General features: G+C 46.8%; 9 protein-coding genes across 9 annotated transcripts in view; 6 read left to right on the top strand and 3 right to left on the bottom strand.

The window, feature by feature from the left end:
- Positions 1–77: 77 nt before the first annotated feature.
- On the bottom strand, positions 78–2,310 carry LY89DRAFT_651081 (uncharacterized protein; the record flags this gene model as incomplete). The annotated part of the gene is made up of 1 exon (XM_018212132.1): positions 78–2,310. The coding sequence occupies one exon, from the start codon at positions 2,308–2,310 to the stop codon at positions 100–102; it is 2,211 nt and encodes a 736-aa protein (XP_018068368.1). The 3' UTR covers positions 78–99.
- A 518-nt stretch (positions 2,311–2,828) lies between these two features.
- On the bottom strand, positions 2,829–6,213 carry LY89DRAFT_709030 (uncharacterized protein; the record flags this gene model as incomplete). The annotated part of the gene is made up of 3 exons (XM_018217728.1): positions 5,268–6,213; positions 3,846–5,223; positions 2,829–3,724 (listed from the first exon to the last, which is right to left on the bottom strand). The coding sequence occupies exons 1-3, from the start codon at positions 6,189–6,191 to the stop codon at positions 2,829–2,831; spliced, it is 3,198 nt and encodes a 1,065-aa protein (XP_018068367.1). The 5' UTR covers positions 6,192–6,213.
- A 1,647-nt stretch (positions 6,214–7,860) lies between these two features.
- LY89DRAFT_561879 (uncharacterized protein) lies at positions 7,861–8,061 on the top strand (the record flags this gene model as incomplete). Its single annotated transcript, XM_018208468.1, has 1 exon — positions 7,861–8,061. A coding segment is annotated over one exon (201 nt), but the record flags the coding sequence as incomplete, so codon positions are not given.
- Positions 8,062–8,992: 931 nt separating this feature from the next.
- Positions 8,993–10,393, top strand: LY89DRAFT_151910 (uncharacterized protein). Its single transcript, XM_018205403.1, has one exon. The coding sequence runs from the start codon at positions 9,224–9,226 to the stop codon at positions 10,343–10,345; it is 1,122 nt and encodes a 373-aa protein (XP_018068365.1). The 5' UTR covers positions 8,993–9,223; the 3' UTR covers positions 10,346–10,393.
- A 1,259-nt stretch (positions 10,394–11,652) lies between these two features.
- LY89DRAFT_687298 (Cloroperoxidase) lies at positions 11,653–13,113 on the top strand (the record flags this gene model as incomplete). Its single annotated transcript, XM_018215466.1, has 3 exons — positions 11,653–12,074; positions 12,125–12,362; positions 12,495–13,113. Coding segments are annotated over exons 1-3 (728 nt in total), but the record flags the coding sequence as incomplete, so codon positions are not given.
- A 3,405-nt stretch (positions 13,114–16,518) lies between these two features.
- LY89DRAFT_687297 (uncharacterized protein) lies at positions 16,519–16,931 on the top strand. Its single transcript, XM_018215465.1, has one exon. It carries the CDS (start codon positions 16,530–16,532, stop codon positions 16,686–16,688), a length of 159 nt encoding a protein of 52 aa, XP_018068363.1. The 5' UTR covers positions 16,519–16,529; the 3' UTR covers positions 16,689–16,931.
- LY89DRAFT_784821 (uncharacterized protein) lies at positions 16,519–18,317 on the top strand (the record flags this gene model as incomplete). Its single annotated transcript, XM_018222825.1, has 2 exons — positions 16,519–17,151; positions 18,058–18,317. Exons 1-2 carry the CDS (start codon positions 16,737–16,739, stop codon positions 18,315–18,317), a joined length of 675 nt encoding a protein of 224 aa, XP_018068362.1. The 5' UTR covers positions 16,519–16,736.
- Positions 18,318–18,664: 347 nt separating this feature from the next.
- Positions 18,665–20,044, bottom strand: LY89DRAFT_721153 (uncharacterized protein; the record flags this gene model as incomplete). Its single annotated transcript, XM_018218618.1, has 3 exons — positions 19,169–20,044; positions 18,800–19,118; positions 18,665–18,673 (listed from the first exon to the last, which is right to left on the bottom strand). The coding sequence occupies exons 1-3, from the start codon at positions 19,594–19,596 to the stop codon at positions 18,665–18,667; spliced, it is 756 nt and encodes a 251-aa protein (XP_018068361.1). The 5' UTR covers positions 19,597–20,044.
- Positions 19,915–21,575, top strand: part of LY89DRAFT_699038 (uncharacterized protein) — a gene marked incomplete at both ends in the record, with an annotated part of 2,739 nt that continues 1,078 nt past the window's right edge. The window contains 4 exons of the mRNA XM_018217026.1: positions 19,915–19,995; positions 20,029–20,081; positions 20,129–20,381; positions 20,535–21,563. Coding sequence (XP_018068360.1) covers positions 19,915–19,995; positions 20,029–20,081; positions 20,129–20,381; positions 20,535–21,563 — 1,416 coding nt within the window. The remainder of the gene's footprint in view (positions 19,996–20,028; positions 20,082–20,128; positions 20,382–20,534; positions 21,564–21,575) is intronic.

Here is a 21,575-nt window from a genome sequence, read left to right as displayed (position 1 = left end):
CACTTCAACAGCTGTGCATTCGATCGCCTTAGTTGTTGTAAATATTCCTCTACATCACGTGTCTCCCCGTTGGAGAAGGCTCGCGAGAGGGCATGCTTCCTAAGCCTTCTTTCCATGGACGTCTTTTGAATCTTGCAATTTGCTTCCTTCTTCGTCGTTCCCGCGCTCATTCTTGACCAGACGATCAAGCAAGTACGTAGTGTTGAACAGGCGATTCCCAGTATCCGTCGTACCTCGCCCAGTGAACTTATTATCCGAGACACGAAGAGCAACAATAGTAAGATGGCTATCTTCTCCAAGGCGACGAAGCACTCCATCATCAGAAAGACACTGACTATGCACCACTCCAGCAACGACCACGATATGAATGGGATACCAAATGCTCCAAACATACTTGACAAATCTTTCAACCGTCTTTCCCCCGTTGATGACGGAGTCAATGATGATGATCGTGTGCTGACCCTTGATATGATGGGTACCGATATCTTTCGGTTCATTGGCATGAACGAACATCGCGAGTGGAAAAGCGTCGCTGACACCAAGAGCCATCGGCTCTCCGCCACGCATTAAAGCGATGATGGTTGTTCTGTCCTCCTGCATGAGTCGGTAGCCGCTTGTTTCGTGGCCTTGGACGTGAGCGATAGGATAGTCCTCGAGACCAATGCTTTCACAAACAAATTGGGTGGCAAGATACCATCCGACTCGTCGATGAGCTTCTCGTAGCGCAGGACCAGACACCTTCGCGTCTCGAGTGGGTGTCATCAATAACTTGGCTGCATTGGTGTTTGTTGCGTGGAGAACTGTTAGGGTAGTAGATTGAGGGCTGCGACGACGGAAAATCTCTTCCAGAAAGTTCGGATCCGTCAGCGTGACTGGAGGTAGACGCCTATGATCCAAACGTGGCGGTGTGTTGAGAGGCAGTGAGACTTGTCGAGCAGTCAGAGTACCAGCCTCGATAGCGGCGTCCAACGCATCGTCGAAAGCCGGGCTGCTGCTACCACGACGGCCGACTACCACGACGGATTGATCAGTCTTCTTCAACATAGGCAAATCAAGCAGGCTGTCTCCAAAACCCCAAGTATACACACCATGTTTCCCACGCAGATGATCGACCAATGCAGCTTTGACTGTTGGGGTAACAACAAATCCATCGGAGATGCGCCCTCCTCCAACGACCTTCACAGTCTCTGACAGTCCCTCATGCATCATCAAATCTTCCCACAGACGTCGAGGACCGCAAGTAACGATGACAGCACCAACATTCTCACTTCGCTGAACAGCTTCCAATAGCTTGAGAAAGTCTGGATGGACGCTCTGAACCAACGTGTCCATGTAGCAAATATGGTCATATCTTCCCGCATCGGCACCATCCTCATACAACAGAGTCGCCTGTCGAAAAGCGAGATACGAGTGGCCCATCTTGCTACTGAACAGCACTTTCAAAGGGTTAATTGTAGGGTCGTGGCCTTTCTCCAAGCGCTCATCCGAACGAAGAAATCTTTTCCAGAACTCGTCTCCGGTGTCGTCCTCTACCAGTGTCCCATCTCCATCCAAGAGTAGAATGGTCTTCAGCTTTCTCGGATCTGCCAGGAGAATTCGGTCCAGGTAGGAGATAGCTTGCAATCTGTTGTACTTCTCATTATGGATCGCAAAATCATAGATCAGCGGAGTGACTTGGTCGATGACAGGTTTCATGACTTTAGAGACCATATCATTGTCTTGATCGAGGACAGGTGTTTCGATCTCGGAGGCCATTGTGAAGAGAATACCGTTGTCTCGACATAGCTTCCTCAACTCTGTCTTCTCAAATATCTGCCACTTTCGGATGTGACCAACGGATGTCTTTGCGCGAATTCTCTCCTTGTCGCCTTCGGCGCGAGCAGCCACTATATTGGGGTCGATGTCGAGGTAAATGATATGCGTGTATGTATTCAGATCAGCTTGGGTAATGACAAGTAATGGTGCCTCTGTGCCATCCGCCCAGAACGTGAAGTGGCCAGTGATAACCCCAATTCTGTTATTGCACTCGTACCGAATCATTGTGATAGCCTTCTCACGCCACTCCACCTTTTCGGCATCCTTCAGCTTCTTGAAAGCGTCTAGTCCCCCTTCCACAATATTCGAAATAACTTCGGAGCCTTCCCAGAACCAGAACTTGTTTGGCAGGAAAGCTTGCTTCAGCTGTTTCAGCAGGAATGTCTTGCCGGATCCAGGAACGCCGTAGAGACCGATGATGATGGGTTTCTTCTTGGTATCAGCTCGGATGTTGGGGATTTGAGATGGGTTATCTGGCAGAGGATTGATCGGCATGGTGCTCGAGGCGTTTTTTGGGATGGCATTTTCGTTCGTTTGAGTCGACCCTTCCCCTTCAGGAAAATTAGAGTCCGCCATTCTTGAGAGTAAAGCCGAGGACTGAGAGTCTCAAGAATGTGATCATCAGATAGAAAGTGGAAAGAGAAGCAAGGAAATTGTCTGGCCTTATACACAATTCTGTTCTTTGAGCTGCAGGCAAACGGAAAGCAAACGGGAGATGCAGGAGAAGTCCCGTGACAATGACTACAGCACGAGAAGATGGCACCAAAGCTGGGCCACTGCATGTAATGAAACATCAAGGGAAGAGGCCCAAGGATAATACATGATCGGGATGTCCACTTGGACGCGGGAGAGCGATTTTCTCTGAAAGAAAAAGGTTGGGAATTTGATGCTCAGCATCACGTGAAAAGTGAGCAGCGCCCAGGTGAGGAGCAATCGAAACCACCCCGCAGGCAAAACAGATATAGAAGAACAATGAATAGTCAAAAGAACAATATGAATGAAGTAACAAGATTTTAGAAGCCAAAACAATCCCTCTCTTCCTCATAACCCCACTCCTTCAAGGCCGGCAATGCAGCTTTCTGAATCATGGCCGGCGGTCCACAAAGGAACACCACACTCTCCTTGCCCCTATCAGGTTCAAAGCAATTCTGCTTGATAATATCCGCATCCACATGGCCCTTCACGCCTTTCCACTCCTCACTCGGATGACTCAAAACATGACAAATCCGAAACTGTTCCTTATGCTCCTGAGCAAATCTTTCCATCTCCTCTCGCATCAAAATATCCTCTTCACTCTTGTTTGCATCCACAACCCTGATCTCGGTCTTATCATGCACATCACCTAGAATGCGAGCGATAAGGGCGTACCCTGGAGTCAACCCCGATCCTCCAAGAATCAACGAGATCTTAGAGAAATGATACTCCTTATCTTCAATGATGAATTTTCCGTTCCCTTTATAAGCAATCTCACCCGTCGGGCCACGAATCTCGACTTCCTCCCCAACAGGGATGCAATCCAAGATGTTGGACATCGCTCCCCCAGGCTGCCGCGTATCGGGAAAGTACGTCTTGACGACGAGATCAAAGGTGCCATCGTCTTCTTTCTCCGTGACTGGCCGAGTGGGTGTGTATGAGCGGATCAGCATTTTGTCTTTGAAGTGGAAGCCGAATTGGATGTGTTGACAGGTTTCTAGGCCCAACTTGTTGGAGTTGGACAGTTTGAATGTGTAGCGGCGAGTGTCTTTCGATAGTTCGGTGCGCTGGACGAGTTTGACTGGCACCCAGCGATGTTTTTGGAGGGCGATGTCAGAGGAATTGGTTGCCGAGTTAGCGGCTTCTTGGGCAGCCTTTTCGGCGTTCTTCTTGATGAAGTTGGCTGCTTTCTCTGTGACGACGCCGAGGATGCATTCTGCAACTTGTCAACAAATTATATTATGAGAGGGTGGAAATCTTGCGTTTCAGCTTCTGTTGTGCGTAGCCGTCATGGATTGAATTGAATTCATCAGTCGTAGCCTGCCACACTTTGCCACCATGACCGGTGATTGCTGCTTTCCCTCCCGGATGCCATTCTAGTACGCTGGTCGCATCGTACACTTTCCCATCAACCACGATCCAGCAATCATCATCGGTATTGTGCTTCTCAATCTCCTCTCTCGTGAACTGTTTCTCCGGAGCACCAGCCGCCTGCCTAGCTTCGTTGATCTTCTCAGACTCGGACAAGTGCATCCAACCACCGTCTTTGGTTCCAGGCTCGACAGGATGTCGGAACCGAATCTTTGCAATGCCATCATCCTTCTCCGAGATCTCAGGCTTAACGATATACCAGCAGTTGTTCATCATACCCATTGTATTCCATGACGGTTCCCGCGGCTGCGTGTTCTTGAATACATTGAAGCATCGAACGATGATTGACCGACACCGCACGAGATGAGCGATCTCAACATCAATATGCCAGTGCAGCCAAGTCCAAAATTTGTTGCCGTGTCGGATGGGGGCATCGGGAAACTTCCGAATGCAGTACAGCCAGGTGGCACCATCGTCAAGTGAAATTTCGACGCGCTGAACCTCATGTCCGCCTCCGTCATACGCATATCCCTGCACGCGATATGTCGTTCCCTTCTTGGCCCTGTCAAGGGAGATGGTCTCGCCTTGGGCGGGCTTCACAATTACACTGTTCAGATTCTGTTCATTGCACGCAGTGCTTGGATGAGCAAATCCCACGTCTGCAAATTCGCCATCTTTCTCGGTGATGAAGGCTGGGAGTACTCTATTGTCCCAGATGTGGTAATGTGAATCATTCTCCTTTTCACTGACCCAGACCTTGTGAAGCCATTTCACACATCGACCACCAACATAGCCAGGAATGATGACACGAACAGGATGGCCATGATCTGGAGGCAATGGGACATCATACATCTCGTATGCTAGAATGACATCGTTCGTTGGATCAATGGCATAGTTGAGTGGGATACATGTTGCGTATCTGCCTTCGGAAGGCTCGTCGGCGCCTTCGAAGTTGACCCATAATCGTCGGCCTTCGTCCAACCTTTCGGATATACTAGCAGCTAGAAGCACATCTCGCAGCAGAGGACCCTTCCAGTAAGCACATGACACAGCCCCGCTCCCCCAGTTGAAGCCTTTAGATCTCTTGATCATGTTGAGCTCTTTGCGCCGATTACCATCGCATGCAAGTGCAACTGGGATATTGACGGTATCAAAACGTTCCGCTAATTGGTCCATGGTCAACTCCAGTTTTTGGTTTGCCTCCAAACCTTGAATCTCCAGCTTGTGAAGTACCCAGAGAAGGTGAGGCACTGCTCCATGATTTTGAACATAGTGGTACTCATTCGGCGTGATCAATCCCGCTTCAAAGAGAGATTGGAGTTTGGGCTCTCCATTCAGCGGGTGCTATTCAGTCAGTCTTGTCTTAGAGATCGGTGCAAAATACGTACCTTTCCAGTCAGACGAATTAAGTTCGAAGATCTTGGAATCCAATTATCTAGACTGAATTGGTCTGCTTCGTCGATCGAGATTAGTGGATCGCTATGATTGACTGGCGATTTTCCTTTTCCGTCGTTTTGTTTGAGATTGCAGATATAGTCTTTCTCGTTTTGGAGCGAGCGAAGGAGAGCAATTTCCTGAGACGAATACTTTTCTCGAAGCTTTTCATGCGCGGACTTCTCCTTCTCGTCACTACTTGAATCTTCCGCATCGGCATCGCTCCAGCTTCCATAGGCCTCATGGTGTTTGTTCTCGTCAGATTGCCGCTTCCATTCGTGTTCCTGCTGGACGCCGTCGCTTTCCTCACCTGCCCGATTTTCTTTCTTTGCTTTTCTTGCATTGCCATTGACCTGATCCTCGACTTTGCCGTTGACGACTTTCCCGCTATTAACATGATTTTCCCCATCTCCTGGTGTTCGTTCTTGAGTCTTGTCCTCTTCGTTCCGTTTCTCTTTCGCTTCCTGTTCCTTCTGCTTTCTTTCAATGTTTGCAGGCCACTGCTCGGTATTCTTGATCCAATCCTCACTCGCGTTGAGCACAAATCTCCATCCCTCTGAATGAACATCGGGCCTTCTGAGATGTAAATCCTCTTGGACGTTGATGACATCTCGAAAATTGACAAGCTTTCCGTCTTCAGCTTCGCGCCTGAACTCATCGTATCTCTCCTCTAATTTCTCAACCTCAGTACTCTCGTTTGGATCTGAGTCTAACTCTATTTCATCCCCAGAATGAGTTAACCCAGGCACTCGATCCTGACGATTCCAGAAGCCGACTCGATGCTCGTGACCAGTTGTCCACGAGGGCTCATCTCTGATCTCTTGAGCTGTGGAACCCGGGTGAAATTTGACATATACACGATAGTGAACGGGAGGCATCTTGAAGAGCTAGACAAGGAAAATGTCCGCTGAGAGACTTCACTTAATGGCTGTCGTGGATGAAAACAACAGCATAGAAAGGGTAGGGAGACACCATTTCGAAGCTCGCAATAAGACATTCAGTGACGTCTGCGGAATGCAAATCAAGACCATCACATACACCAAGCTTTTGGTACGTGAGGGGATGTCCTAGTGTACCTCCTAGAGGATGCCACTGACAAAATAGTGTACATCTCGGAAGCGTTTTACCGGACGGCTGGAGCAGCATCTTGAGAATTAGTGGAGACGATGAAGAAGCCATTTTATCGCTTGGGAGTGGAACTGCTTTGATGTATTGATGGAAAAGTTCTCCGTAACAATATAATGTTAACATCTGAGGAAATGTTGTGATATAGAAGAGAGGAGAGGTTAGAGGTGACGCGGAGCGGTAATATCAAAACGCGCTTGTAGAATTAAGGTTGTTTTCCCACGTGATCAGTCTAATTTCGGCTTCAGAGGTTGAAAAGGGTTTGATTTAGAGTCAACAGGGGGTGTAGGAATTATTTACGCACGGGCCAAAAACACCAAAACTGAATAAGTTAATCGAGATCATCAAAAATATAAACAACCAACTTTAACTCTAATAATAGCACCACCAACACGTTCTAATCCTTATAGGACTCCTTCCCCCGAACCATTAGCTGGTAAAGAAGCTACAACGCGAAAGAAATGCAAATTTTATGATGCATTGGCCCACAATGGCAATTCTCGCTCTCTACGATCTATTTCCAAAGATTGCGGCATTTTAGAAGGCATAGGGAGATATTGGAAGAAACAGTTGTTTTAAATGGGGGCAGAAGCAAGGAAACCTACTCGATAACGCTCTGAGGTACTTGGTAGAAAGTCTAGAGTTACCAAATCCACGTGCCAGATACTAGTGTCACTAAGTCGAAATCCTGTCCGAAAACAACCCCTCGAAGCTCAGATATCCTATCATAATCTGCTAGTTAAGACACGCCAACTGTAGTACAAATTGAAGGAGCATACTAAAGGAGGTGGGAGATATATGTGCGCTTTTGTAAAGAAGGAAATCTCGATAGCAAACAAGACAAAAAGGAAGGCATATAGTGAAGAGCATGTGTGGGACTCTCTCTTCGGATTCTATAATCATATTATTTATACAGATGAAGCATATGTAGATCCTACTTCACAGACCTAAGGGAGAATCCTTAGGGAGCTTGGCATAAGAGATGATCTAGAGAATATTGAGGAGAGGCCGCCACTAAAAGGGGTCAGATTTCACATCGCTGCTTGGATCAGTTGGTGGGGTAAAGCAGATAAGTTGGAGTTCTATAATGATGAGGAGGATACTATTGAGCGTCCTGAATACCCTAAGAAGCCTCGCCGACGACCTACGACTGAAACAGAGGAGGAATACCAGGCAAGGGTGCTAGAATGGGAGGCTGGGAAGCCTCATGAGAGAGAAGTCAAAGTCAAGGGAAATGCCATAACTCAAAAGTATTATGTGGATCGACTATTACCCATATACTATCAAGCAATCGAGTCTATGCGCAATATTAACGACAAACCATGGTTACTTTAAGAAGATGGTGATCCTTCTCATGGCATGCGGAAAAGGGGGCTGGTAGAAGAGTATAAAGAGGCCCACAACATCCAAAACCTCATTCATCCTCCACAGAGCCCTGATCTGAATCCTATTAAAGGTATTTGGGCTATTATAAAGCAAAGATTAAGGCGTAGGGTCTTTGATTCAGAGGAGGATATGAAGGAGGCTTTGCAAGAAGAATGGGACAAAATCACTATGCAAGAGATACGGGATCGCATCGCTGATATGCCCAGACGATGCGCCCAGCTTAAAAAGTACAGTGGGAAACCCATTAGGGGCAATAAGTGGTGATGTTGAGCTGTTATTTAATATAATAGGAGTTTTTGGTCACTTCATAATTTTGGTGGTGCTGGCCCGTGCGTAAATAATTCCTACACCCCCTGTTGGAGTCTCCGAAGGAGCTGACTAATTTACTCGCGACCTTTGGTCACGTGCTCTGATGACACGGCTTAGGGGCATCTCCAACCTATTCCCAGCTCCTCAACTTTCATCACAGCATCAACAACGCCTCATGAAGTCCAGCTTGACCCCTTTACTATGCTTATTGTACATCTGATCGATGCCCTGCATGGTGGCATGTTCGTTCATCATCGTGCATAAAAAGCACATCTTCATTTGACACTCTGTCAACATTTATGTAAGGAGGATGATTGGGAAAAGCCGAGAGCCCATCCTGTCAGCCTCAAAGCAAGGGCGATCATATGTATCCTATGCAACGCCATCCGCTCGGGAGTTCGAACAGAAGAAGCTTTCAATTAGTCCCAACCTCGCTCGACTGCGCATCCCCTTGTTCAGACCTGCATCAGAGTCTTTCGATGTCTCTCGGAACAGACTCCGGTATCACCATGTCTCGTGCTTCTGTCTCAACTCCGAGTCTGGACAAAGACATGATTCGGGCAGAAGAAACGTCTTTGATCAACCACGATATATTCACTTAACATCTTCACTTCCCTCGGCCATTTGATTGTCAAGGTCGTCGAAAGCAAGTGCAGCAGACGAAGGAGAGGTGTTTTAGTGGCATGGTTATGCTTAGACCTCTACATATGATATATCTGGAACATACAGCCCGGAGCGAGGCCTCCCTTCCCAACCGCCTCCAATTGGTGCAGGGAGAAAACCCTGCGCTTGGCGTTGCAGTCCTTTTCCTATTTACCTTGCGAATTGACTACTCGGCCCGCCTGCATGCATTCATCTGCTGCACAGATTGCGCTCCTGCACCTTGTCTTTTCTTGCATTGAAATTTTAGCGCCTAGTACAATTTGTGCTTTCATTATCTTATTAATGCCCAAGTTTCCCTAGGGAAGCTCGTTATGTGCGTTGTATTGATTCGAGCTCGCGTCAATATATATTTGTACATTTTGGGGTTGTTGATCGAGTTGTTTTCTTTCCATCGCCTGGAATTCACCCGCCAGCATTCCTTACCAAGATGGGAAGTCCAATACAGTCCAGATTCTTCTCCGAGGATTTTTCTATCGATAAAGAACGCACAACAGTACTTCTTCGAGACGACGCGACTTCCGGCTGGCTTCTATCATCGCCTTACACAACAACACATTCGAAAATGCAGCTCACCAAACATCGTCAACAATCCGTATCGCCTTGCTCTCATTCTCCGTCAAGCATGAGAGAGCTAGACTTCCAACGCCGCGCCGCTGCATGCCGACAAACGTCGATAGAACTTCAACATCGCTGTTCCATCTCTTCCGAGATATCTGATCCTGGTCTAACAGAAAGTGACCCATTCGCATCGACTTCGCCACACTCAGATGCATCATTCGAAGACATCTATAACCGCCATCCGCCTCCCGTCAATCGTGAAGCCGAAGAGAAAATTTGGGGAGAGTACTTCATAGATCCGTCATCTCCAGTCAAAGGATCATTGCTCGACGATCCACTCTACCACAATTTGTCATCAGTGTTTTCTTCTTACGCACCTACAGAGGTGCACCTGTCACCTCGATGCCGAAGCCCCAACAGTCCTGCAGGCGATCTTCATCGATCAGACGCAGTGCGCGCATCGCGCGATCGCACTCGCCACGTCCATCTTCCCCGACCTGTACCACAATACACGCCCTTCCCGGTTCCTCAACTCTCTGAGGATCCCTCCCCAGCGCACCAATCATGGCCTCAACGCAACGAATCCCGAACAAAACAACCTTCACGACCACGCGCCAAGACAGCACCATCTCAAGACAGACCAATCCGCCCATCGAACCTTATCAATGTCTGTGTTATCGCTAACAACGATATTCAATACATTCCCACAAAATCAAGTCTTCTTCATGGACACCGCTCAGCACCCCCAACACCCATGGTTCTTCCCGACCTCCTGGAACAATACAAGTCTCACTTCGACGAAGACGATGACGAGGAACATAAATCCCGCTTCGATTCCTTCAAAAGCCGACTCCGCAGCGGCAGTCGCCGCGGCAGCTCCAACACCGGTGGTAGCTGGAGCAAGAAATCCAGTCTGGAAAAGCGAAAGAAAGGCTCGAGTTTCAGTGAGCTCAAGGACGCGTTGAAGAGTTGCTTTGGGAAGACCAAATGATTGGTTGTGTGGACGTCTTGTAACGATTTATGATATGATGGTACGATTACATGTTATGGAAACCATGCTGTTATGTGGTATACGAAAAGTCTGCATTTATGATGGCGTATGAAAAATTGAGGCACAGATATGGATAGCTTGGGGTAAACTTCGGTGTGCCGTACGGAATTGGGGAGAGGCATAGGCATAGATATCATTGGTGGGACATGGCGTTGTCAAGGCTTGGGGAGAATATCTTGGTACCAGGGGGGGAATATGGAGATTTGTAAGATGACTCAATATATTCATCGTTATTCGCAGACCCTAGTGGATAATACAACACGCAGCACTATCCTCGTTTCAAGTACCATGTTCCATGTCTTCGCAATCACTTTGATGATCTCGAGAGCAAATAAGCAGCTTTGACGTGAATGATATTGCGAGGAAACAGCTAAACCGCATTACACCTTTTTTCCCCCAATAAACAATCTTGCCCACGTTGTCCATTGCTCCTCAGTCACACAAAAGACAAATTCAACTCCATCCTATCCATCCCCTTGTCTACTCCAGCATCATCTTCGCATCATTGCTTCCGCTTCCTCGTAGTCTGCATTCGTATGCCAAGTCACTAGTTTTCCGAATAAGGTGGCGGTGGGTCTGTTTCTTCCTTCTCGATCTCAGGTCGACTCTCCTTCGCCAGAGATGCAGTAAAGGAGCGCCACTCCTTCATTCTACGTATGAGTTCACTCAGCTGATAATCAATGAACCAATGCTCTTCCAGGTCGGCAGCAACGAGTTCCTGGAACCCTTTTGCGTCTTTGATAATTTTGAGAATCTTGCAAAACTCCTCCTGTGTACTTTGCGGGGGAGTTTTGTCGGGGGACTTTAATATTCCTGCCACATTTTCAGTTGTTTGTCAATCCAGTCGATTTTCATATTAATGGACTTCTTCAACTTCGTGATATGGTCCGTTGGCTTGTCTCTCTGACGTGTTCCTTGAAAGAATTTTCGCATGATTGAATTTGAGTTAGGAAAATCTGCGTTGCTATCGCAGGGAACAGGGAGAAGAGGTATTTATAGCAGGACGATGGTGCTGTTATTGAATCACCACCCGTTGATCCTCGGCGGGATTGACATGATTTCCTCATCATCCGCGACATAGTGAATGTCTCCCCGACTTTTACCAAAAACTTCCACTTACCTCACATTCACAGACTTGAATCTCGCAAACGCGGTATCACGTGGCGACGTGCAGCCGTCTCACTGCCCATGTGCATTCCGCGCCTTCTGTTTGCATTACGACCAGGGATATTTATCCAACGGCGCAACTTCCCTATTCGAACCATCAAGCATATCCGAGGTCGCACGGCATATTGGCTCACCCTTTCAGCTCCTCAACTTCAGCCTTGTAGCTTGCCATTCTTTCGTCTCACCTCACCAATGCTGGCTTAGGGCCCAGCTTCAACACTTGTCCCACGTCAGCAGAACCGTTCAGCTCTTGAGCAATTGAACCTTAAATGCACCGTCTCTCTTGTCTTCAATTGATCAATTTCGCCTCGCAACCGTTCTCGCAGACTACGTACACGATGCATCTCGGCATTATCAACTTCATCAAAGGCCTCCTTGGCCTCGCATCATCTAAGCCAAACCCCGCCTTCAAAGACGATGACGATAACAAGTATATCCGCGGCCCAATCGGAAATCGCGGTCCATGCCCAGGTCTAAACTCACTCGCCAATTCAGGCTACATGTACTTCTCTCAACTTCTCCTGCCATTGCCTGATCTGACACAAGATGCAGACCTCGAGACGGCAAGAACATCACTCAAGCTCATCTCGCCAATGCTTTAGAGACGGCGCTACATATGACTCCTACTCTTTCTGCGGTACTTGTCAACTCCGTCAAGCCTCTGTTGAGAAAGGATGGCACATTTGATTTGGTTGATGTGAGGATTCATAATGTTTTGGAGCATGATGGGTCGTTTACTCGACATGATATTGTTCAAGGGGACAACTTTAGCTTGCAACCAACGTACTTCGTAAGTGTTCCGTTGCTGCGGATTTTTCCTTCATTGCAGTCAAACTGCCAGCCTTGATTGATTCCCACAATTTGAGATGTTCTCTCTCATGCCTATTCAAAAGGAATATACTAACAAACCTCACCCAAACAGGAAGCTCTCCTCAAAGACGCCAACAACGGACCCCTCACCCTCAAGTCCCTGGCAAAGACCTTCCGCAGACGCCACAAGGAAAGCAGGGAAGTCGGCTCACCAAGGCTGCCTCTCCATCTTTGGTTCGTCAGTGTTGCGGAAGCTGTAGCTTTCTTCCACGGCTCTCAGCTTGGAAAGGAACTGCCGCTGGACCACGTTCGCACATTCTATCTGGAGGAGAGATTTCCAGATGCAGTGTTGGAGAATAAAAAGAGTCGGACTGTGCCTGGATTGGGTCTTGATGCGCTGGAGCTTTTGTTTTATGCTTACATCATGCCATGGAGTAGTTGACGTGTCTTTGGGGTTTCTCGGAGCGAGGAGTGGATATGGGAACTTTGGCGCAGGAAATTGCTTGGTGTCATGGTTGCTTGGTAAATTGCTTTTGTTGTCGGGACAGGCTAGGAGCTGAATGGTAACGGCTTGCTGAACCTAGAATGGACATCATACCCTTAATGTTCCTTTGTGAAAACGCGCAGATTGCAGAAATCTTGCTCATTCCACTGAACACCATTCAAGTGGGGTAAGTTAGTTGTCCGACTCGGAATTACTACTTATATTAGGTTCAAGCTCTGAAACCATGTGGAACAACAAGTACAAAATCCCCACCCTTTAAACATCAAGATCAGGAAATTATTTTTATTGGTTTGATGCAGCTTGTTAAGCTGAATACTTCTCTCTACCTTTGATCTATTCTCTCGAGCCCATACTTTACATGTTCAAAAGTCGGTCTTCATTTAAGGACATCTTCATCTGAAAATTATCAAGAGCATGATGTTATTGTCAAATGTTTTAGTTGTCCTTACCTTGACCTTAACCGGTGGACCAACGATGGTCACAAAGACTATGTTGACAACATCTCAGTCTCTAACACAAACCATGTCCTGTGGAACTAAGATGCTGAGCTAAAGAGCTTCTCGAACACCAGTTGTCACAAGAGCCGACACTACGACGAAGTGCCCGTGACACCAAGTGACACCGCGGTAGGTCCTCAAGATAATATTCCATGCTAGTCATGGACTGTCTTTAGAGGTGTGAGGTCATGGTTATATAGGCACTAGCCCCCCCTCCCCCCCGCCGGCGTATAGTTGTATCTGGTGACACAAACTTGGTGAACTTCGAGCGATGATTTAACGGAGACATTCACTTCTGGCGGAACCAATACGGCGCTAGTGACGATATAAACGTTCTTTGAGCTTCCTTGAAGACCAAATTAACAGGATGATGCATGCTGATACCGGGTGAGTGTCGTTTGTGTGTAGTGTCGTGCCAGGATTTAGTGGATAAATTCACTTCAGACCTCACGAGCAACCAAAATGGCGCTAGTGATTATATAAACGCAGGTTCGCTTCATTGAAAAACCAAGTTAAGAAGATGATGCATGCCGAACAACATAGGAGTCGTCCGGGACACCAAGAAATGGTAAGTGGACGACTTTCCCCAGATGCATCATCAACCTAGACAGACTGTTCTGGTATAGCGGATTACTGAGGAAAGGATGTAAGTAACAACGATGACGGTGTGTCAATATTGGCAGCAGTACATTTGTTGGCAACGAAGAACGTTGTTTTCGTTCAATTTCCTAGAATGATCCCACGATTTCGCTCATTGAAAAGCAATAAGACAGGCTCAGACAATTAGTATCCTGTCAGTCAGCAAAGTGGCCGGGGCTGCTTGCTCCAAACCAAGATTGGTTCTGTATTCGCCGTCTTTCAAAACATTTTGTTTTGGGAAGGATAGAGGTAAGGCCCAGAGGAGCTTATATACGTAGAGGATTGAAGCTCTGCCTTGTGACTGTTTGCGAGATAAGTGAATTTCATGTAACTTAGATTTCCACTTGGCGTGAACAATAATTCACTTGGAGGGTACGGCAAACGCTAATTTGTGTGAGAGTATAAAATCACAAACTCTCTGCCCGCTTGGAAATCATGAACTGGAAAGCGGAGACTAATAGCAAGAAATCAGAGTGAGAAACAGCGATCTACTGTTCCAGGTTTGGTACTTGCATTCATGGAAGCTGAGCATCATAGATAGCTCAGGACTTTAGCTTGTGGGTTGAGCTCTGGTAAGTCATCTGAGATTGACAGTAATCCACATGTTAGCAACGAATTTCCACTGTTTTGCTTGAACGCCTTTGCATAATCAAAGCTTAGAAGTGGTGATAAACCTTCTGTTGGAAACGCAGTATACAGCTAATAATCACGTGATTCGTTTGGATGAGACCGTACCACGATGAGGTTATATTCCTTCTATCTGTGGTATTGAGTCTGCCCTCAAAACTAAGGGCAGTAAGCCAGCTATATACAGAGTATCGTACGAGGCTTGACTCGTACGCATAATATTCGACACCCACGTGGAGGCCCGAAACAGTAGATCACGCGGATAACTCTCACCCGCCGGATTGTCCTTATCCGACCGAGTCAGTACTCATCTTCCGAGTCAGAGGCGCCCTGGGCTATACTCCCGACACCTTCTTTGGCTGATATTGCTTGCTTCTAGGTCTGGGTTTGTCTTTCTATAAAAAGCTAACGATGATTCTCGTAGGTATAGAATAAGAATATATAAAAACAAAACATATAAAAATTCGTGCATAAACTTTCGTTTATTTAATAAAAAGCCGAATCGTCGAACGCTTTAAAAACAATATACAATTATTTTAAATTAAAATATCTTCGGGGAAAAGAAGTCGCAAATTAGTGGCTAAGGATTTAGCTGTTACGGATCACCTGGCTAATCGCCGGTCACCTGACCTAATCGCCTGCGACAGAGGTCAGGCCGGGAATGGTGGCGTTCCCGAGCTCTAAGCCTGTTAGGGCGTAGCTTCTCACATGACATCCCTTTCCTCCTGGCGTATATATATCTAGATCTTCTCTTCTTTCATTCCTCTTCTCTTCTTTACCTTTATATTCTAAGAGATAGCCGAATCGATACTTCGTCTACGTACTGAGCTTCCCACCGTGCTGTCACATTAGCGTAATATGCTCTGAACTATTCAAATTATTCTAGCATTCTAATACGAAAGTCGTAAATTGCTAGCACGTGACCCCGATCCCCACCAATAAGCAATGATAATATAGATTTTAAATCGCAAACTTTATTTCTTTATTATTAAAAAGTTTTCAATTGTATTAATTTTTGCAAAAGAAGAAAAGGAAAAAAGAAAGAAAGAAATCACGTTTATTTATTTAATTTACGCTGATTTCTAAATCTTATTTAACAACTCCTTCATCATTTTCAAAAATACCACATTGAGAAGCCAAACTTCGTCTTGCCGCTGGAGATGATGCATTCATCACCGCTTCGGTTGGGATTTCTATTCCTGATTCCCATCGTCCTTTTTGCGCCTGGGTAGATAAGGATAAGAAATGAGGGGTAATAGAACCGGACACAATCAAGGGTTAAATAACGTCTATCCCTGCGTGCCGGAAAACCCTCCGTGCCGGAAAATTTAACCGGTACAATGACTTCAAGCATCACAAAATTTATGCACAACGCAATATCTCTTATTATTCTTTGTAGATTACATTCCGTGACCACTTCTGAACATCTTATATGCCTTCGACTGAAAAATTCGCATTCATGTCGTTGTCCTATGTTTGATTTGCAAAGAGTCTCCTGTTATATCGTGAAAGACTCGCTCTACCACAGCTGCACTATTAAGCTTGTATTATTTTTAAAACTCATAGAAAGGTTTTAGCCGGGTTCTTCGGCTTCCCCACTTTGCAAGAGATCATCAAGAGCGTTGTGGCGGCTGTGGTGTGCAGATTCATGCAAGATCGCCACGCGGGTCGGTACTTCGGATCGAAGCGAATGACGATCTTGGTGGTGAATAGACTCACAAGCCTAGAGCTTGCTCGAAACCATATTTATCACGTGATATGTGGCGTTCCAAGAAGATTCCGTGCACAGCCACATGTACGCTGCCGCTTTGCGAGCCGCACTTCGAGCCACGTTTCATCGTCCTTATTCAATCCCAACGTTGCAATAAGTTAGCACTTCATGAGCGACCGCGCCAGTAAAGCCCTTGCAGAGGCGTCTTTGCCAGGAGAACCTCAAACGTACGATGCTAGATCCAAACGCAGCGGAGTCCCTCTGGCTACTCTTTATTATCGTGATTATGGGCGGCGCTCGAAAGAAGAAAAGGCCGAAGGCCAATAGTATTTTAGTCCATTAAAGGAGAAAGCCCTTGAAAGGTATTTGAAACAGATGGCTGACCTTGTGAATCCTGTGCGAATTAAGTTTCTCCCATCCCTTGCCTTTAATATCGCCCGCCGGCGTTCTACAACGAACAAAGCGACTAAGCCTCCGAGTAAGAACTGGGCTCAAGCCTTCCAAAAGCGTCATCCGGCATTAAAATCACAACGAATGAAGGCGATGGACTGGAACCGCCATGATAGAAACATATATGATAAGATAATACATTGGTTTGAGGTAATCGGGAAAGTTTTAAATGATTCGGCTGTTCTGCTAGAGAATGTCTATAATATAGACGAAACAGGAGTCATGCTATGCATGCTTAACTTTGTCAAAGTCTTCGTCAGTAAAGACGATAAACGAGACTATAGAGGCGCAGGCGTCAAGCGAACCACAGTGACTGCCATTGAGTGTATTAGTGGAAACGGTAGGTCTTTGTTACTAATGATTATTTGGCTAGCCACGACTCATCGAAGCAACTGGACTACGTTCCCTACCCCTGGATGGCACTATGCATGCACCGAATCTGGATATACCGACTCTAAGATCAACCTTGAGTGGCTCAAGCGTGTATTCGATTCCCAAACCAAGGGGCAGGTTGGCTAGAAACCACGAGTATTGATTTCCGATGGGTTCGGAACGCATGAGACCCTCGAAGTCTTGCAATTTTGTTTCGAAAACAATATCACCCTCTGTCGCTTTCCTTCCTATACCACCCACAAGCTTTAGCCTTGTGACGTCGAAGTTTTTGCATTTTTGAAGGATGCTTATCGAGACGAAGTTGAGCGACTATATTGGGGAGGTGTAAACACAATCGGTAAGGAACATTTCACTTCCGTGTATAGCTCTGCAAAGTATAAGGCGTTTATGAAGAGAAATATCACGTCCGCATGGGCGGCCTGTGGATTATTCCCGCTGAACGCAGACAAGGTATTGAGAAAAATACCAAAGCCCCCTTTACATTCAGCTGTCTAGGGGGCCAACGAGACGGAGAGTGCTTTATACCAGCAAAATGAAGTACCCCAAACGCCTATAACGCCAGTAACGGCAGATGCTTTTATATCGCTGCATAACCTGATCAAACAAGATACTAGTACGCTTACCGAGGCAACTATACCACGGCTACAGAGGCATGTCTAGAAGCTTGCCAATGCAGACCAAAGCGCTGTTGCTTATTGTGCCCTACTCGATGAACAAAATTTATTGTTAAAGAGTATAAACAATGAAGCTAAAGTTCGCAGATCAACCAAGGCCGTAGTACTAGGGAAAGGGAAAGGTAAGGCGATAAGTTATAAAGACTTTGAAGAAGCACGCGCTAAACGTACTGCGAAAGATGCTATGAAAGGCAGGAAAAATCGTGGCCGAAAGCGCAAGAACACTATATTGGAGGTGGATGACCCAGGGGCGGAGCCAGAAGAAGCACATGCTGCGAAAGAATTGCAGGCAAAGAGGAAACGCGGCCGGAAGCGTAAGAGTGTTGTAGAAGTGGCCGACGACACTGAACCAGAACCAGAACCAGAGCCAGAGCCAGAAGTGGCACGGACGATAGAAGCGTCAGTCTCATGGAGAGCACCAGTGGCTCACATGTATTGAAGCGCAGACTGTCAATGATTAGATCGCTGAAAGAATAGAATTCAAGGCGGGGTTTCTTGAAGCAGGCCTTGAGAAAGGCTTGCGACTAATTGAGCAAGGCATTGCATTATCGGCGTAGAAGGATAGATCACTACTTGTTAGGGTTCCAATATTATAATTATAATTGCTTTAATACCATTGCTTATATAGTGTTAACACTGTGTGACTTTAGTTTCCCTTTTTTTAATACTCGGGCCATCTTTTGTATTCGGTACAAGCGGAGCCCTTGTAGTACTATGTCTATAGAAGAGTCATGCTCTAGTTAATCTCTGATGAATCTCCGCTATTGTAAAACATTTAAAAAGTTATCATTCACACTAAAACTTATATTAATTAGCTATTATCATATGATTATATGCTTACTTTCCTCCAAAGTTCATTCCACTAACTCCGCCGTTGATGTTCCCAATTTAGTAGCCCGAGTTTTGAGCACCGAAGCTTACGGTGAATGAACCGGTTTTGACCCCCGCGGCTTTTGCAACAGCTTCTTCTTGTGACTTGGACAGCAGCTCAGTCAACAGCTTCTGCGACGCTTTCGCGCCTTTCGATTCCTCCTCAAGTTGTCGCAATACCTCATCCTTTCCTTGACTAGATCTAGCCTCATCGTCATCATCACTACTAAGGCTCAGGTCTTCCAGCTTCTTTTCTACTACCACTAGCTGTCGATCTGCCGTAGTGATAGCACCTTTGACTTCACCCTGTTTTGTAGATATCGTCTTCTTGATCTCCTCCGTTATATGACTGTTGCGGACAGAACTATATCTGTTTAAAGGTCAGTTCTGTAGCAAAAAGGCAGACGCAGAAGTACGTACAAGGTTGCAACACCAACAATGAGATTGATAGCAAGCTTGCAGCTTTGAAGCTGCTCCGACATGGCCTTGGCTTGATCTTTCTTGAAGAATCCCACATTTGCTCGGTCCAGCCATGTTAGCTTTCCTTCCGAGTGTCTCGTCCACTTTTGTAAATCGGCTCTGAAGAGGTTGCAAGCTTGCGTACAGCTACTGACTATCGCCTTTGACTGCTCTGCTACGTTTTGGCCAAGTGATTTCCAATCTCCGTCTTCTACCCCTCGGAGCAATTCCAGTGCTGTATGAACTGACTGGACGTCATTAATTAGACGCATGATGGTTTTAGGTGCATCGCTGAGCTGCTGCAGATCTCCTAGGAGTAGTCGTGTCCCATGCAAGGCCGGTACAATAATGCCGACGACACTCGCGGTAATGCTGAGAGGATCCGCCATTTGTGTTTGTTGATAATCGGAGCAGGCGCCAACGAAGGTCTAACCATGCGCTGAGGCTGATGAGGCTGAGGCGTTGGAAGCCCCGATTAATCTGATTGGAAGGTAGCAGCAGCTCGTTGCGGCTGAAGAATGGCCAACGACATCTCAGCTGCTGCTACCACTTCGTCGCAAATCCTCTGCTCTAATGGCATCCGCGATATCTTTTGGCGGGGGCAACTCCGGCCTCCAAGGTGGAATATTTAATGGTCCCGTCAATACTCAGTTCCATCACCATGCCCCTCCTGGTAAGTCGCAAAGGTCCACGCTGACCCCGCGCTAATGACGTCCCCACCCGCAGAACGACCAGAGACTCCACCGAACCCGTCGATCGTCATACCTTTCAGTCGCGATACAGACTTCGTCGAGCGAACGATACTTGATCAGATTCACTAGAAATGCGCTGTCTTAGGATCTCGGACCGCGCTCGTTGGCTTGGGCGGCGTCGGGTAAGCGCAAACGCTTTTGTTAATATAGATTGCTGACTGTTTTGAAGTAAATCGCAACTCGCGATCGAATACGCCTATCGAACTCGAGATCGCTCGCCGGAGACATGGGTTTTCTGGGTCCACGCAAGCAACACTGCCCGATTCGAGCAAAGCTTTCGAGACATTGCAAACTGCGTTAAGATCTCTGGACGACAAAATCCACAAGCCGATATCTTCCAGCTCGTGCACGACTGGCTGCGCGATGATAGGAAAGGGAAGTGGGCTCTTATACTTGATAATGTGGATGATGCTGGCTTCCTCGTCGAGGCTCGAAGGACCGAATAAGATGGACAAATAAGCGGCATAGAGGGCTGGAACCCACGGTCGCTCGTGTCATACCTGCCACAGTGTCTGCATAGATCGATTCTCATAACGACGCGGAGTAAAGATGAAGCCCTGAATCTAGTTGAATAGCGCGACCTTATCACAATCGACCCGATGAGTAGTGAAGATGCGCTGAAGCTCTTCGAGACCAAGCTGGGAGGGGACGACGACGGCAGTGATAACGCTGGTGCCGTTGCTGAGTTTCTTGTAGCACTCGAGTTCATGCCGCTCGCTATCGTCCAGGCAGCTGCATACATTTTACGGAGGAAACCGCGGTATTCCGTGCGAGAGTATCTTCAGAGCTTTCGGGAGAGCGATCGTAAGAGAACTAGCCTTCTGGACTACAATGGCAAGCAGCTCCGTCGAGATAGGGAGGCGAAGAATTCAATCATCGTTACTTGGCAGATATCGTTCGATTATATTCGTAAGATTAGACCATCAGCGGCTGATTTACTGTCGCTTATGAGCTTTTTTGACCGGCAAGGAATCCCTAATACTCTACTTCAAAATCGAAGCGAGCAGATAAAATCGAGGCAAGACCAGAGGGAGAGCGTCGCTAGTAGTTGTATTGATTATAATACTGGCTATAGTGACGACGAAGAAGGCAGCACATCACAGTCTTCTATGAGCGATGGGTTTGAAGAAGATGTCTTAGTCCTACGAAATTACTCGTTCATCTCCGTCAACGCCAATGGCACAACATTCGAAATGCACGGACTAGTGCAGTTAGCTACACGGAAATGGCTTGAAGCTCACGGGCAGAGAGAGAGGTGGAAACATCAGTTTATTAAGAATCTTTACGCAGAGCTTCCAACGGGAGAGTACGAGAATTGGGAAAAGTGTCAGGCACTCTTCCCACACGCACAATCGGCAGCAGCACAGAGGCCAAAGGAACAAGATTCTTTACTAGACTGGGCTTCAATATTATACAACGCAGCATGGTATGCCCTGAGAATGGGAAGAGGTGTAGAGACAGAGAATATGGCGGTTCATGTAATGAAAGTTCGAAAGAAGATGCTTGGTGATGAGCACAGTGATACTCTAAATGGGATGGCAGTGGTGGGCTTGGCGTATAGCCTAAATGGCCGGTGGGATGATGCCGAAGAGCTGGAGGTGCAAGTGATGGAGACG

Source organism: Mollisia scopiformis (genome assembly GCF_001500285.1).
Source record: "Mollisia scopiformis unplaced genomic scaffold LY89scaffold_18, whole genome shotgun sequence".
Lineage (NCBI taxonomy): Eukaryota > Fungi > Ascomycota > Leotiomycetes > Helotiales > Mollisiaceae > Mollisia > Mollisia scopiformis.
Note: the sequence above shows the minus strand (reverse complement) of the source record. Positions and strands in the feature narration are given on the sequence as shown.